The sequence below is a fragment of the Neohortaea acidophila genome, assembly GCF_010093505.1.
Source record: "Neohortaea acidophila strain CBS 113389 unplaced genomic scaffold BDY17scaffold_4, whole genome shotgun sequence".
NCBI lineage: Eukaryota > Fungi > Ascomycota > Dothideomycetes > Mycosphaerellales > Teratosphaeriaceae > Neohortaea > Neohortaea acidophila.
This window is the reverse complement of record NW_022985513.1, coordinates 115,736-130,806: the sequence shown is the minus strand read 5'-3', so window position 1 is coordinate 130,806 and position 15,071 is coordinate 115,736. Positions and strand designations below refer to the sequence as shown.

Below are 15,071 nucleotides of genomic sequence, written 5' to 3'. Positions count from 1 at the left end.
AGCTTCTCCATCGAGTTCGCTTTCAGCTTCTCGCTCCCTCCGCTGCCACGACTCTGCCTTCGATTGCACCAAGTCCTATCTTGGCTTGCAAACCCCCTTCGCTCCTCTGCAATACTGAACCTGCATGTCCCGCTCACTGTCACACCACCAACGCTCCAGCATACTAAGTCCTAAGCCGCCATCATGCCTGCTTCTCGCAAGACAACGGCATCGAGAGGGATCGCCTCGGGAAAATTGGTCTGGGATACAGAACTGAGATTGGCCCTCCTGCTGCTGAAGGAGGACTTTCGCTACTCCAATCCCAAGGCAGCACGGGTTTTTGGTCTGCTCTTCAAAGATCACCTCCGTTCGTGCGGTGTGGCAGACCCTACTCCAGCTTCAATCGTATGTTGAGCATCGGCCTCTCGCCTCGACCAGTCACATGCTAACCACATTCATGTTCTGTAGGCAAGCCAATACTATGAGAAGACCGTTGACTCGGCTCGGAAAAGATGGGGGCCAGCGCTCCGTGCGTCTCCTGAACAGCGCCAGGCGATGAAAGCACGGATTGATGCTGTGATCGACGACTCCGTGGTTCTTGGTGCTACGCAAGACCACATCCGGTCATTTTTATACCAGCCTAATGCATCTGGCGTCAGTCGGGTGACCAAGAGGAAGGATCCTGCCATAATCCGGAGCCCGAAAACGCCAAACCCCGTCGTTGCTGTGCAGGAGAACGAGAGTGAGGAGTTCATGCAAGATCTGGCATCAACCGCTCCATCAACTTCGCCCAAGACGCCACGCTACATGAACGCTCCCAACTCAAGCGAGGAGTTCATGCGGGATGTGGCATCAAATACTTTACCCATCTCGCCCAGAACGCCACGCCGCAAGAAAACTCCAGATCCAAACGCGACAGTTCCTTTCAGGACGTCTAGCGGCCGAATCATCATGATAACGCCAGAAAAGAACCGCATTGCAAAGCTGCCGCTGGTCCCAATCGCAGATACTATTGCCCACCCGAACGTGCCGCTCTTGTTCCGAAACTGGTGTCCAGGTGAAACCCAAAGCCCACTGACCGAGGACGGATTTGTAGCGAAAAGGTTCGCCTACACGAATATCCCACCCCCGCCACCCCCGGTGCTTCGAAGTCGGCATTTCCCGTGGGACTCCTTCGCCTCGCACCTCAATGGGAGTCCGGTGACCAGCCCGTTCGTCTCGACATCCTTCAACTTGCCGTGGATTATTCGGCAAGGCTGGGAGCTTGCTAAAAACGGGAGACATGCGAACATCTCCGTGATCGATCCTAGCTTGCTGTCCCGAGAGGCGATGTTTCATGTTCAGCCGTTTCAGGCAGCGCTAGGTCAATCCCAGAGAGGTCCATTCATCTAAGCACTCAAGCTGACTCCCCCTCTCTAGCCCGGAAATACTGTTTCGACGATGGAGCATGGATGTACAAAGGACAGTACGAGATGCTCGTCTGGGCCGGGATTCCAAAAGAAGCCATCACCTTCGTAAGACGCCTCAAACCCAACAACTTCTTCAACTAATCGCGCTCTAGACCTTCCCATTCCAAAAACTGGTCAATCTTGCAAGTGCAGATGCCGCCGTAGGCCAGATCTTACGCCTCCAGCAACTCTCGTCGCCCTTCAGCTTCTCGACCAAAATTCTGCCCGTCTTCAAGGCCCAAAGCCTGCCTTTGTCGTCGCCGAACGTCGTCGCCCTTGCTACGCTGTGTCGAACGCTGCGCATCTCCGTCACCCGGCCCAATGCAATCAGCTGTCTGGTTAGCGATGTCGTCCAAGGCTTCGCACTGAAACTCGAATACCACACAAAAGCAGAATGGGCGCGCCTAGCAACCACATTCGCCAACGCATTTTGCTCAAAGAACACGTTGCACTCCGATTACGAAAATACTCGCTGGGCATTCCTAGACGGCTGTCGCTGGGCAACAGGGGAGCCTAATGCTCGGCAGAAACCCATGCATTTGTCAAAGATGTTGTCGCGCTCTGCGAAGATTGGCCTTGCGTCTCCTGGGGAGATATTGATGCATGACATTGACTTGGCGAGGAGGAGCGTGCAGGCTTTGGAGAGGGAGCAATGGGAAATGTCGCGAGGGGTTGTTGAGAGGGGCTTTCTGATCGAGGATGCACGAAGAGTTGAAGAACAGGTTGATGAGATGGAGGTCGATGAAATGGAAGTCGATATTGGCGACGTTGGCGTTGGTGGTGAGCATGCTGGAATTGTATATGAGCGGGACGACGAGGAGGATGGTGACGGTGATTACGACGATAATGGGAGCGTGTTTGAGCTTTGAACATGGCTCTGGATATTGGTGGATGGCTGGGTTGGCGGATGGACGAGTTTTGGCGAACGGCAATTTGTACCGTGGCCTGGCAGGCTCTGCACATAGTAGATTGAACGCTTGGATTGAAAGCCTGATCTTCGTCTGACTGCTACACTTGCACCCCTAACCAATGCCAATAGGATGTCATACCCCCTGCCCTGGTCAATCAAACAATCACTCATAAGTCGGCCCATCCCCCGCCGGAGTCTCGGGATACTGTCCACCAGGCGTATAAGCAGCAGGCGTAGTATACTGCTGCGCCGCCGCCGCGCCCCTGAACCCACCAGGCGTCGTGTGGTCGCCGTAGAAGCCCGGCGTCGGCGCTTCCAGCCCGCCGCCGTAAGCGGGAGTTTTGTTGCCTGGGTTATGGGCGGGGGTGCGGGAGGAGGGGTTGGGGTTCCAGGTGGATTGCTGTAGGGAGAGAAGCGTTAGATTCATAGAAGAAGATGGGCTGTGGGGTTGACTTACCCCTCCGCCGCCGCCGCCACCCCATACACTGCCGCCTCCGTAGCTTGTGGCGCCGCCGTAGCTTGTTTGCCCTCCGTACGCCGTTTGTCCACCACCAGCTCCACCGCCATAACTCGTGCCCGCGTAAGCCGGCGTCCGGGCGCCAACGTCCTGCTTCCAAGCTGGCGTGCGCCCGCCCGTGGTGCCCATCGCGTATGCCGGTGTCCGCCCCCCAGCAGCAGCCGTAGCCGAAGCACCAAAAGGCGTGCGACCGTAGGCAGGCATAGGCGTGCGAGCGGGCATGCTGCTTCCCATAGCGGGACCCATGGCCTTGCCCGTGTGGCTGTCGACTTGCGTGAGCTGCTCCTTGGGGATGGAGACGACCTTCGTCTTGCCGTGCAGTTCCACTTTGGCCACCGTGTCGCTGGCGTCTTTGACGATGCCTAGCATGCCTTTGTTGGCGCCGATGCGGATCTTGACTGTTTTGCCGATCAGTCGATCGCGGCCTCGTTGCTGTGGGGGTGCCATGGCGCCCATGCCTGGCGAGCCGTTCTGCTTCATGGCAGGGTTCATCTTGGAGAGGTCGAGGCCGTTGGTCGCCCTGCCGCCCTTAGCAGCAACGGTTACGACATTGGCGTGGCGAGCGACAAAGACGCCTGCATTCTCCGATCGCCCTCGATCCTGCGCGAAGACGAAGTTGCGGTGCAGATGTAGCACGCGACCGGATTTTTGCTCGCCGCTAGACTCCTTGATCTGGTCGTCGATTTTCATCTCGTTGCCGTCACGATCGGTCGCCACGGCGTTTCTGCGCTTCTCGAGCTTGTTCGAGATGGCGGAGGGGAGGAGTGGGCGCACAGAGCCATTCTGATCCAAGATTCGCAGGCTCTCACGATCAACCTTAATCACCACACCCACTGTAGCGGCATCGAGCTGCACCAGATCGAAGAGATCGTACTTGCTTCCCGCAACGTTCCCCCCGGAGTCAGTAGCTTCGCGGAGATCCTTGCTGAAGACTGTGATTTCTTTCTGGCTGGTGTCGGTGAGCAGAGTTACGCGGTCGTCCTTGGTCCGAACGACCATGCCCACTTCGTCGTAGTATTTGCTGCCGCCGATAACCTTTACGTGATCACCGTCGCGGAAGAGTTTCCGCAAATCTTTGATGGGTGCTTCGATGACTTGGCCGCGAAGTGCTCCGGCAGAATCGACCTTCATCTTGACCACCTCACCATACACCTCCACAGCGTGACCCTCGACACCCTTTTGCTCGCCACGGAAGAGCTCGACTTTGTCGCCGGGGAGATAGTCGGTGGCGGTGGATTGCTTGAGCGTGGCGGCCAGGGCAGCCAGGTCGAGATTCTCCGTGCCGTCTTCATCGCCAGATGCAAATCGCGTCACCTCTTCGAGCGTTGGATTGACATTCGCGCTCTGCATTGCACTGACACGGAAGGTCTCCACCAAAAAGCCATTGATGTACTCCTTGCCTTGATACGTCCATGCATTGGTGAGGCCGCTAGACTTGTTGAGATACCTGCCGTGTCGTTTCTTGGCCTCGCCTTCGCTGAAGAGCCTTGGAGGTGGCCGATTGGCGAGTGGTTTGATTGTGCGCTTGCGCTTACCATTTGCATCTACCTCGATAGGGGCATTGGTATCTTCGTTCAAGCCGTAGTCGAGACGGGGCACCAGTCGTACCGTAACGTCGGTTCCGTTGGGGTCCACCTCGTCGACTTGCGCCAGATCGCCCGAGTACAGTCCGCGCTTGATGCGCACGTACATGCCAGTCTCGAGGCGCTTGTCCTTCTTAGTTCGCAGCAAATCCGGCATCTCTTCGAGTGGGATGAGGAAGGGTTTGGTGCCATGGAAGACATGTGAAATGCCATCCAGAGCTTTCTGTACCTCGTCCTGGCTGTGAGCTTCCACGTAGAGATTACCAGCCATGGGACCGCCACCGCGCTCAAAGGCGGAGAAGATCAAGATGGGGTCGCGGGTGGAGTTTATTCGTTCGAGGATGCGTGTGTTGAGATGGTCGAGGATTGTCCTCTCCTTTCCCGGGCGACACTTCATGCGCCAGATGCGAGGGTCGTCGACACTCGGCAGAAGTAGACGCTGGGGAACGATGGCGCCGGTGCCGCCGCCGGATCGCGCCTGCCTGCCATAACGCTCTTTGAGTCTGGCGGCGGTCGCCTCTGCGTCGAGTTGGGAGGCCTTTTCGCGCTGTCTATCAAGCTCTCGGTGTTTGCGGTCATCTCGATCGGCGGCCTGATCCAAGTCCTGCAGATCATCCGGATGCATCTCATCGCCCGGCATCTCATCGTCTTCTTCCGGCTCCTCTTCATCGTCCTCGTCGACTTCGGCCTCGACATCGATGAACTGGTTGCCACGAGCGCGCTTTCGACGCTTACGAGATGGCTGATCCTGAACATCATCGTCGTCTTCGTCGTCTTCATCCTCTTCCTCTTCCTCATCTTCCTCCTCGTCATCCTCATCTTCCTCGTCACCACCACCCCGCCTTCCCCTCGGCCGCTCTTCCTCATCTTCATCTGCCTTTTCATCGTCTTCGTCTCTGCCGAAGCCCACAACTCCGGCATCATCGGCATCCTCATCTTTGAGTTCATCCCCATCATTCTTGGGCTCACTGCGCGCCCGCGAAGCACGAGCAGATGTGTCATCACGGCGTCCACCATTCACCACCGGCTTGGCATCCTCTTCGTCATCTGAGCCAATTTCGGCTTGAGGGTTGAAGTCTTCCTCATCCTCCTCGTCGGCGAAGTCGTAGGTGTTGATGTTTGCCATGGCTGTCACCTGCGGGAGGCAGTCGGGGTGGACGTGGAAATTGCAGGGACTCGGTTTAGTCGTGAATTGGGTGGAGCATGAGAATGGCGGCCCGGGTGAAGGATGAATCGGGTAGGGAGGTGTGTAGAGTGGTGCAAGGAAACGAGGAATGTTGCTGGCGTTCAGGTTGAAGTTCGCCTGCGGCTTTGTCCGTGCGAGGGTTCGCGAAAACGGAACGAGGGTTTGCTGACTAAGCTTGGATATCACCAGGTCTGCAACCAACTCTCAACATCTGATGACCGACAAGGCCACGACGATATGCCTGGAAAGGTGAAGGCGTAAGCATGCGGTTGAATGCAGGTCATCTCGATCTTGATATCACCAGCATTCACTCGTCTATAAGTGAGTCGCTTATCATGTGCGCATGACTACACTCCAACTATCGATGAGTTTTTCTAGCCTCTCCTGGTCTTTCAACATCACTCTCCCGTCCCGATCGTGTACCGTAGGATTCCCTCGATTCACTCATTTAATCTTCTTCACCGACTTGCCCTCATCCATTCCAGACACCAACGCAGCAATTCCCAAAACAGTCAGTGCAATGTTGCCAAAAACACCAATATCCATAGCAACAGTGCGATGCGAGGGAAGAATCCAATGACTATAAGACCCAATGCCCGTCGTAATGTGGTGGAAGAGGGTCAAGACGATGACGGCACGCGCATACGGCTTCTTCACCTTCTCCGATGCGGGCGAGGTGAATGCCGAGCCGGTCAGGGATTTGGGCAGGGGCACCGCGTCGGCGAGGACGAGCAGGATTGCTGCTAAGGTCCAGAGGCCGAAGGCGTCGGTGCGGGTGGTGTAGATTTCTAGGTCTGGATGGGGGATTAGATCTAGTCGTGAAGGCTGGAGGAAAGAAAGGTGTACCGTTTGCTGTGAGCAGCTGGTCCACCGGGGGTCTGAACCATGCTACGACTCTGACTGGGTCGACTGTGAGAGGTGTTAGCATTGAGGCGATTGAAGTGAAGATTGGACAAACGAACCGATACGCATGAAGCCTCGGAGGAAGTACCAGAAGCTCGTTCCTGAAGGGACATGGTTAATTGAAGGTGCCGTGTCTGCCATTGACTCGAAGGGACGAACCGAATACGTAGGCATGATAGGTCTGTTTGACGTCAGCTGCATTAACAATGGGGTTGGTGAGACGATGGGGAATACGCACATCAACGAGTGACATTGTAGCGGTTGGCTTTGAACGGCAGTGATTGGGATTGATTGATGAAAAATGCGACTGAGTCTTCCTATCGAGAGTGTCTGAATTGAGAGATGGTAATGAGGAGAGAGGAAAGAGAAGCAAAGGCAGGTCGAGTTGTGTCGTTTCCCAGCCCCCTCTCAAACCTAGCTGCATGTGCGCTTGCGGAGAGTGGATTGGTGGGTGCGTCATCTGTCAAGCGGCGAACTCTCTTGCTAATACCCAACCTTTCTTCTTTCAAACACAATCCAAAGTGCCTTCATATTCCATTCCAAGTCCTCACACTCCGCGTCCTCCTCCAGTCTCCCTGCATTTTCCCCTCTAATCATCGTCGTTCAGCTCCCGAAACCAGGTGTCATACCCCGACTCGTGGTCGCCGATATGAGACAGCTTCTTCGAAATGTTCCACATCTTCATAACCTCCTTGCCCACATCCTCTGACCTCTGCTCGAGCTTTTCGTGCCCATCTGGCAGCTCTGTGCTTCCCTCGTGCAGGTCCCACAGCGTCTGGTCCAGCTCTTGGACCAAGTTCATCGCGCGACGAATGTGGATGTGCAGCTCGATGAAGCATCGAACTTCGTGCGCGGGCGGGTGTACCACGTCTTCGCCGTGAGTGAGAGGCAGTTTGGTTTTGGCGGCCAAGCGATTACAGAATGTCACCACTTCCCTCAACGCCGCCTGGGCGTATTCGCTGATGAGTTCGAGGCGGAGCATGTTAGGGGAGGGGTCGCGTTCCTCGCTGTCCCATTCAAGCTTGCTGCTGTCGATGCGTTCGAGCATGGTAATGGCTGCTGTGGCGTATGATTTGACGAGGAAGATCTTCTCCATGAGTCGAATGTCGTTCATGTTGCCGTCGAGCGCGTGGATGTCGCCCAGGTCGGGCATGTTGAAGAGTGGAGTGTGCCTTCTGAGGATTTCCCTTCTTGCAGGGACTGCGGAGGCCTAATATACACGATATTCTAGGTGAATGGACACGGTGTTTGTGCCGTAAGTCATCGTCGTTTGCATGTCTCTCATTGTATTGGAGTGGAGGTGAATCGATCATTCCCATTTGATCGAGATATGCAATGTGAAACAATCCAACTGGGTGACAGTCTCTTGATCATTAAAAGGGATCTTAGCCAGATCAAACGAGCCGCATGAACGCTCTCAGACACCTTCGCCACTCGGAATTACTTGTGCTGAAGGAGTGAAGATGTTTGTGCAAGGCTGAGACGGTCTCCCGAGCCGGCTGGTTGTCTCATCAAAAGGCCCGTGCGAAGAAAGTTCACCACTTTCTCCTTTGCATTTCTCAACCTCAGACGAGACAATTGCCATGCCAGCGACGGAAATCGCTCCTGATCCATCAATAAACGGCCGACAATAGTTGAGACAGCACTTTACATCCTTCAGTGGCTTGTAACAGCCCTTCTCGCTCCTCCTGGTGGACTTCCGGTTCCCGGCCTTCAGCTTTTGCCTCCGCGGAAGCCCGATGCATCTCGACAAACCACGGTGTCTCGCAGCTCCATAGCCAACATGGCTCACCAGATCGACCCTTACCTTACAGAGGCCGATATTGTTGTACTTCAGAATCTTCTCCAGGACAGTGACCGCGACATCCAGAGCCACTGGAAATCGCCAAATGGCATCCCGACGCCAGAGGCCATCGATAAGATGACCGAAGCAGAGCAAACCAATCTTCTGGACCATGACAAGGAGGCCATCAACCGGTTAAAAGCCTTGAATGACCCCACCAGCCCGTCCTTCCAGCCTACCATCTTTGTGTCGTGGGACGAGAAAGATATTCCCCAATGGGTGAACAGGATCATCCTCCGTCCATATGCATCATGGGCATCCCAGATCGTCCGGCATCCCACCGACGTCGTCTTCTTCACCCACATCCTGATCTACCTCTTCGTCATCCTCCCGAGTGCCCTCTACCTCTTCTATCACTTCACCTACCTCCACGGCATCCTCCATGCAGCTTTCACCTTCTGGTGCGCCGGCTCCTACACCCTCATGCTGCACAATCACATTCACAACAATGGCGTCCTTTCCAAGCAATGGTACTGGCTCGACTGGACTTTTCCCTACCTTACGGAGCCGCTGATGGGCCATACCTGGGACTCTTACTACTACCATCACGTCAAGCACCACCACGTCGAAGCCAACGGCCCCGACGACCTATCTTCTACCATCCGCTACCAACGCGACGAACCCCTCCACTTCTGCCACTACCTCGGCAGATTCTTCTTCTTCGTCTGGTTCGAGCTCCCCCTCTACTTCTTCCGCAAAGGTAAAATCGGCTTAGCCGTGCGCTCAGCCCTGTCCGAAACCTTCAGCATGGCCTTCCTCTCCTACATGACCGCCCGCGTCAACACCCGCGCCTCCATCTTCGTCCTCATCATCCCCTTCCTTCTCCTCCGCATAGGCCTCATGGTTGGTAACTGGGGCCAACACGCCCTCGTAGACGAAGTCGAGCCCGACTCCGACTTCCGCACCAGCATCACCCTCGTCGACGTCCCGGTACGTATTTCTCCCTCCCTCCTCTAAACCACAGCTCTAACAAAACAATCAAGAGCAACCGCTTCTGCTTCAACGACGGCTACCACACCGCCCACCACCTCAACCCGCGCCGCCACTGGCGCGAACAACCCGTGCACTTCCTGCAGTCCAAAGAAGCCTACCGCCAGGGCCGCGCGCTCGTCTTCCACAATATCGACTACCTCATGATGACGCTCAAACTGCTGCAGAAGGATTACGGGTATTTGGCGGATCGGCTGGTGCCGATGGGCGAGCAGGTGGGCATGAGCCGGGCGGAGTTGGCGGAGATGTTGAGGAGGAAGACCAGGGCTTTTACGGAGGGGGAGATTGAGAGGAAGTTTAGGGGAAAGGGGAAGTGAGCTGGCATTAACATCGTATAGACTCGCAGCGACGGTTTGGCAAGAGTACGAATTAGAAAAGGTAGAGACAACCTCGTGATGACGAATCTCACGAAGCATTCCAGCCAAGTGCCTCACCCAAGGGCGCGCGCGCAGGGCTCATGCAAGGAATGCGCACTTGCACGAGGCTCGGCAAACATGTGCTGGAACGCGGGTGGAATTCCACGTCGCGTCTCTCCAGTCTTCATGAGGTGATCGTATCTCCTCTATACCGGTAGATCTCGTGGTACAATATCCTCGAGAGGAGAGAAGCTATCGCAGTTGTCAACATTTTTGCCTCACAACTCCAGCATCATCACGACGTCCAAAATGCATAGCCCCCGACATCACCACCGCCTCCTCCTCTCCATCCTCCTCGCCCTCGCCCTCCCCACAACAACCCTCAACGTACCCCCAAGACAAAAAGACCGCGCCTTCTTCAAATTCCACTCCCGCCCCGACATCGACGCCCCAACCTGGACAGTGCAAATCCACGAAGAAGCCGCCGTCGACCCGGGGTACTGGTTCGTAGCTCCCTACTCCGACCTCGACCAGCCGCGCCCAGGCGCCGGCTACGTCGGGCCGCACATTTACGACGCGCGCGGCGACCTGGTGTGGAGTGGGGCGGGCATGTTCCAGCATTGGAATACGTTTGATTTCGACGTCACGACCATCAAGGGGAAGCAGATGATGACTGTTTTGTATCCGCATGGGCGCGCGGGGTTGATTCTCGATGAGAAGTATGAGGTTTGCAAGGAGGTGGGGCTCGAGGGCGTGCATGCGGATATGCACGCTTTTCGCGTGATTGATGGCGGGAGCAGGGCGTTGGTTATCACGGCGGATCATGTACGGGTTGGCGGGGAGGAGGCGGCGATGGTGGGCTTTTATGATCGTGCGGGCTGTGCGGTCGGCCATGTCGGGTTTGCGGAGTTGGATGTGAATTTGCCTGGGAGGCCGGTGTTTGAGTGGAGTTCCAGGCATCACGTTGGGTTGGATGAGGTGACTTTTAATGATGATCGAGTGAAGGAGGAGTGTGCGCATCATTGGGATATCTTGTGGGTGTCGGCGTGATGGTGTTGTTGATGTCCTTTCGCTGACCATGGATTCCTCGCAGGCATGCCAACTCCATCGACAAGTTTGCCGACAATGACTACTTGATCTCCGCTCGCCACACGGATACCGTGTACAAAGTTTCGCACAAGGACGGGTCAATCGTCTGGAGGCTCGGGGGCGTGGAGTCCGATTTCGATTTTATCGGCAGAGGCAATCCCATTTTCTCCAGACAGCATCATGCCCAAGTCATCGGCCAGGATCGCACGCACACCATCATCTCCCTCTTCGACAATGCGATTGGCACGGGTCCTAATGAGTTCAAGACGAATAGCATGGCTCGGGGCCTGATTTTGTTGCTCAATACCGTAGACTGGACGGCCAGTATTCTTTCGGAATATCGGCACCCTCGCGGTAGCACCGTCAGCTCTCGAGGTGAGTCGACGAGCTTCCCTCGTTTAGTCAAGTATGCTGTACTGATCAGATCTTGCAGGAAGCTTCCAAATCCTGGAGAGCGGCAATGCCTTCTTGAGTTGGACATATTCTTCCCGCATCTCGGAGCATGCGCCCAACGGGACCGTGGTGATGGAAGCAGTAATGAACGCGGAAACGCACACCTACCGCGCATTCAAACATCCATGGATCGGACGGCCCACGCAACCTCCCGATGTCGTGTCCGAAGCCGTCTCCACTAACATCGGCGACACGCACACCATTGTGCATGTCAGCTGGAACGGCGCGACTGAGGTGGCAACGTGGGTACTGCGCCAGGCGCACGAGAACGGGGTGGTGGAAAATACGACGCTGGCCATTGTCGATCGAACCGGGTTCGAAACGGAGATAGCGTACGAAGGGCTGGCGCGGTATGTGGTGGCCGAAGCGCTGGATTCGAAATGGAACAGTCTCGGTCGGTCGAAGATTGTGCGAACAACGCTGCTGGACGAACAGGGCACTTTCCCCATCACGCACTCTCTGGTCGATACACTGCGAAGGTCGAAGGGTCTGGCCGTGCCGCTGTACTCGAAGAATCCAGTGCATGCCTTCTTCTGTGGGTTCGGGGCATGTGCGGCTGCTATTTTGTGTCTGCTTTGGTGCGCTCGGCGCAGACCGCTGCTCCCTGCATTGGCAGCTCCCCGGCGAGTGAGCAAGTATGACTTGTTCATGAGAGAGCATCTCCGATCACTTTAGCGTTAGCTAGGCACTTGATATTCGATGCGTGTTTTTGATCAAGTCTATCTCCGCTGCCTCGGGGACGGATGGCGTCTTCGCCACACAAATGATCTGAACCAAGAGCTCCGCACACCCAACACAAACAGAGTCGTGATCATGATCGGCGTGGCGATGATCCAAAAGTACGCATCGCTGTGGTCGGTGACAATTGGCATGGAAGCAAAATTCATTCCAAAGTATCCGGTCAAGAAAGTGAGAGGTAGGAAGAAGGAACTGATGAGCGTGAGCTGCCGCACACTCTCGTTTTGGCTGGCCGCAATCATGTTGAAGATGAGCGAGGTCAGGTTTTCTGCCGACCGAATGGACATGTGCGTGTTGTTTGAGAGCGTCGTAAGGTGGTCTTGGACGTCTTGGAAGTACACTTGCGCCCCGACTGACATGTGCATGGCATTGGGCGCTTTCGAGGCTATCATTTCGCGATGGTCGATGAGTGTTTTGACCAGGCCGTTGGCAGAATTCGTGTCTACATCGCCATTAGCATGAACCTGGGGTGCACCACGGATGAAACCCACTATTAAGCAATACTGTCAAGCCAGAGCGAAGGACGTAGACCTCCTTGGACTGTGCGATCGCCGGAGATGTCAGCACAGCACGCTCCAGATTTCCATAAACTTCATCTACAGCATTCCCGATGGGCAGTGAAAGGTCGACCACGGTGTCAATCACGGCTTGCACCAGCATCCAGGGATCGTTGGTAGAGCGAATGAGCGTTTGTTCTTCATTCAATCTCGTCAATATGGGGCGCAGAATGTCTCCACCGGAATTCTCAAAGAAGGTGACGACCGTATTGTCCGCAGTCAAAAAGACGGAGACCTGCTCGATGGACAGAGCTAGGTCTCGAGAAACGATACGGCGGTGCGGTGCGTCTTGAAGCACGACATCCGCCTGTGCCGCCGTGCGGTCATTTTGTTGACGATGCACGAGTTTCTGCATGGGAAGCTCCATGAAGCAGTGGCTTTCGTACCAGTAGACTTTCGCGGAGGTGGTTGTGTCCAGCACGTCTTCGATAGCCAAACGGTGCAGACCTTTGGCATGGCCGATAGTCTTTACAACTTCTTCGTTCAAACCATTGGCGTAGATCCAGCGGCAGGAGGCCCAGGTTGGCTTTTCATTCTTGTCGAGGAACGATTGTAGGGATGCGGTTGAGACGGTATGCTGCTGGACGTCCTTGTCGGAGTAGTCTACGATTCGAATATCGCTGTCGCTTTCGCCAGTGCTCTGGAACTTTGACGACTTGTTGTAGTTGGCTGGCAGGGATCCTGTTCCTGGCTCCGCTCCTGCTTGAGAGGCCCAGCGCGTGCATTGCGCCGCTATCCGGCGAGGTGGAAGGCTACGCGCGTGTCGTTGTTGGAGATGTGGCCTTGATGCGGTAGAGACCGAGGCATATGCATTTCGGGAGCTGTTGAACCCCGTAGCAAATGTTGCGCGCCGCCGAACGATGGGACGAATGAGGAGTGGTGATTGGGAGAGAGTGGCCGTAAAGGTCCGTGATAGCCAAAACAACGGGCTTGCGGTGACGGCCATCACTCCGGTCAGACACTTGCACGGCCCACGTGCATCAGTAATTGCCGTTAGGTCGTTTGGATGATTGAGCGCAGTTTGAAGGGTACTCGGGAGGTGAGGTCAACTGGAGGGCCACGTCTTGGCACGCGGCTTGCGACTTCACGCATCCGACGACAGGCTTGATCTCGTTGTGAACAATGCCGGAAATAGAGTCGAATACGAATATAAGCTCAACAGAAATATGCCTGAGGTGCGAATAGAGATTGCAATCGTTCATCTGCATATCTGTGCATCACTCTATTGACAATCTGCGATTCTATACGTTGCCCTAGACATGCACTACGCCGTGCAATGCTCAACACGAACAAAGACAATACCCATCAAAGCGAATTCTCAATCTCCACCGTCCCCGCAATCTTCGCCCTCACCTCCGCCTTCTGCTCCTCCGTCAACGGCTCATACGGCCTCCGCGGCCGCAACTTGCTCTCCGCATCCTGGATCCCCGCGCTCTTCGCGCTCGTCAAGCTCGCCCCGTACTTCGTGTTCGCAATCCCCGACTTGCCAATCACCTCGCCAAACGCCTGCACGCGATGCAGCTTCAGCGCCTCCTCCACCTTGCCCTGCGTGAAGAGGTCGTAGATCCGGCGGATGGTTTTGGGCGCCACGTTGCCGAAGCCGGTGATTGTGCCTGCGGAACCGACGGAGAGGCCGGCGAGGAGGAAGTCTGCTTGCCCGCCGAAAACGGCGAACTCAGACTTGTCGAACTCGGCGGCGAGGCGCGTGATTTTGCCGACGTTGGCGCAGGTGAGTTTGCAGCCGACGATGTTTTTGTGTTTCCGCGCGAGAGTGGCCATCATGTCGGAGTCGATGTCGACGCCATTGCATACTCCAGGACTAGCATACACATTAGCGAATAATCACACACATGCACAGTCTTCATGCCACCACTCACAAGTTGTAAATGACAATCGGCATGGGACTCCTCTCCGCAATCTCCTCGTAGAAATTCATCACCACCTTCTTACTCGTCTGCGCCCCAAAATACGCACAAGGCAGCACCAGCGCATAATCCGCGCGCGCCGCCGACGCATCCCGAATATACTCGAGAACCTGCTTAGTACTGTGCCCCCCTACACCAGCCATAATTTCATACCGGGGACCAACAGCATGGCGAGCGGTGCGCAGCAGGGCCGCGCGCTCTTCGCGCGTCAGCAGAAAGGTTTCGGCGTTGGTGCCCAGGACGACGAGGCCGGTGAGGTGCTGCGCGAGGTACTGGTAGTATTTTGCTTGCGAGTCGAGATCCAGGGTGTCGGTGACGGGGTCGAAGAGGGTGACTGCTGGGGCCCAGACGCCGGGGGAGGGCACTTTGGCCGTGAGGGCTGTTGCTGTGCCGTTCATTTTGGAGGTGTTGTGTTTTCTATTGTGTCGATTGATGTGATACTGCAATATTTATACGGGTGGTCATGTGGAAGATATATGCCAATGGGATGAAGAGATCTTCGCACCTTCGGATCATCTTCCCGAAGTCGGCGGCGTGAATCTCTCGCACCTGCATCCGCTCTTGCATGAGCCCTGCATGTTGCACGGCAAATGC

General features: G+C 55.7%; 8 protein-coding genes across 8 annotated transcripts; 3 read left to right on the top strand and 5 right to left on the bottom strand.

Annotated features, from left to right (window-relative positions):
- Nucleotides 1-183: 183 nt before the first annotated feature.
- BDY17DRAFT_322753 (uncharacterized protein) lies at nucleotides 184-2,296 on the top strand (the record flags this gene model as incomplete). Its single annotated transcript, XM_033736875.1, has 4 exons — nucleotides 184-384; nucleotides 448-1,342; nucleotides 1,399-1,493; nucleotides 1,541-2,296. 4 exons carry the CDS (start codon nucleotides 184-186, stop codon nucleotides 2,294-2,296), a joined length of 1,947 nt encoding a protein of 648 aa, XP_033590425.1.
- Nucleotides 2,297-2,403: 107 nt separating this feature from the next.
- On the bottom strand, nucleotides 2,404-5,850 carry BDY17DRAFT_294551 (uncharacterized protein). Its single transcript, XM_033733155.1, has 2 exons — nucleotides 2,795-5,850; nucleotides 2,404-2,737 (listed from the first exon to the last, which is right to left on the bottom strand). Exons 1-2 carry the CDS (start codon nucleotides 5,561-5,563, stop codon nucleotides 2,501-2,503), a joined length of 3,006 nt encoding a protein of 1,001 aa, XP_033590424.1. The 5' UTR covers nucleotides 5,564-5,850; the 3' UTR covers nucleotides 2,404-2,500.
- Nucleotides 5,851-5,853: 3 nt separating this feature from the next.
- On the bottom strand, nucleotides 5,854-6,901 carry BDY17DRAFT_294547 (uncharacterized protein). The gene is made up of 6 exons (XM_033733154.1): nucleotides 6,765-6,901; nucleotides 6,686-6,707; nucleotides 6,586-6,627; nucleotides 6,470-6,532; nucleotides 6,002-6,417; nucleotides 5,854-5,944 (listed from the first exon to the last, which is right to left on the bottom strand). Exons 1-5 carry the CDS (start codon nucleotides 6,777-6,779, stop codon nucleotides 6,068-6,070), a joined length of 492 nt encoding a protein of 163 aa, XP_033590423.1. The 5' UTR covers nucleotides 6,780-6,901; the 3' UTR covers nucleotides 5,854-5,944; nucleotides 6,002-6,067.
- Nucleotides 6,902-7,035: 134 nt separating this feature from the next.
- On the bottom strand, nucleotides 7,036-7,794 carry BDY17DRAFT_294546 (uncharacterized protein). Its single transcript, XM_033733153.1, has one exon. The coding sequence runs from the start codon at nucleotides 7,677-7,679 to the stop codon at nucleotides 7,116-7,118; it is 564 nt and encodes a 187-aa protein (XP_033590422.1). The 5' UTR covers nucleotides 7,680-7,794; the 3' UTR covers nucleotides 7,036-7,115.
- Nucleotides 7,795-8,309: 515 nt separating this feature from the next.
- Nucleotides 8,310-9,676, top strand: BDY17DRAFT_249538 (uncharacterized protein; the record flags this gene model as incomplete). The annotated part of the gene is made up of 2 exons (XM_033730986.1): nucleotides 8,310-9,299; nucleotides 9,353-9,676. 2 exons carry the CDS (start codon nucleotides 8,310-8,312, stop codon nucleotides 9,674-9,676), a joined length of 1,314 nt encoding a protein of 437 aa, XP_033590421.1.
- A 348-nt stretch (nucleotides 9,677-10,024) lies between these two features.
- Nucleotides 10,025-11,932, top strand: BDY17DRAFT_322748 (ASST-domain-containing protein; the record flags this gene model as incomplete). Its single annotated transcript, XM_033736874.1, has 3 exons — nucleotides 10,025-10,749; nucleotides 10,809-11,179; nucleotides 11,238-11,932. 3 exons carry the CDS (start codon nucleotides 10,025-10,027, stop codon nucleotides 11,930-11,932), a joined length of 1,791 nt encoding a protein of 596 aa, XP_033590420.1.
- Nucleotides 11,933-11,976: 44 nt separating this feature from the next.
- BDY17DRAFT_322747 (uncharacterized protein) lies at nucleotides 11,977-13,498 on the bottom strand (the record flags this gene model as incomplete). The annotated part of the gene is made up of 3 exons (XM_033736873.1): nucleotides 11,977-12,437; nucleotides 12,487-12,535; nucleotides 12,596-13,498. 3 exons carry the CDS (start codon nucleotides 13,496-13,498, stop codon nucleotides 11,977-11,979), a joined length of 1,413 nt encoding a protein of 470 aa, XP_033590419.1.
- Nucleotides 13,499-13,857: 359 nt separating this feature from the next.
- BDY17DRAFT_322746 (uncharacterized protein) lies at nucleotides 13,858-14,875 on the bottom strand (the record flags this gene model as incomplete). Its single annotated transcript, XM_033736872.1, has 2 exons — nucleotides 13,858-14,371; nucleotides 14,430-14,875. The coding sequence occupies 2 exons, from the start codon at nucleotides 14,873-14,875 to the stop codon at nucleotides 13,858-13,860; spliced, it is 960 nt and encodes a 319-aa protein (XP_033590418.1).
- Between the last annotated feature and the right edge of the window lie 196 nt (nucleotides 14,876-15,071).

Excerpts from the sequence above, each read along its gene's own strand:
- BDY17DRAFT_294551 (XM_033733155.1), bottom strand. The coding sequence starts at position 5,563 with ATGGCAAACATCAACACCTACGACTTCGCCGACGAGGAGGATGAGGAA. Across the intron at positions 2,738-2,794 it reads GTGGCGGCGGCGGCGGAGGG|CAATCCACCTGGAACCCCAA; the intron begins GTAAGTCAACCC and ends CTCTCCCTACAG.
- BDY17DRAFT_294547 (XM_033733154.1), bottom strand. Across the intron at positions 6,628-6,685 it reads CTATCATGCCTACGTATTCG|GAACGAGCTTCTGGTACTTC; the intron begins GTTCGTCCCTTC and ends ATGTCCCTTCAG. Across the intron at positions 6,418-6,469 it reads CCAGCTGCTCACAGCAAACG|ACCTAGAAATCTACACCACC; the intron begins GTACACCTTTCT and ends TCCCCCATCCAG.
- BDY17DRAFT_294546 (XM_033733153.1), bottom strand. The coding sequence starts at position 7,679 with ATGCCCGACCTGGGCGACATCCACGCGCTCGACGGCAACATGAACGAC.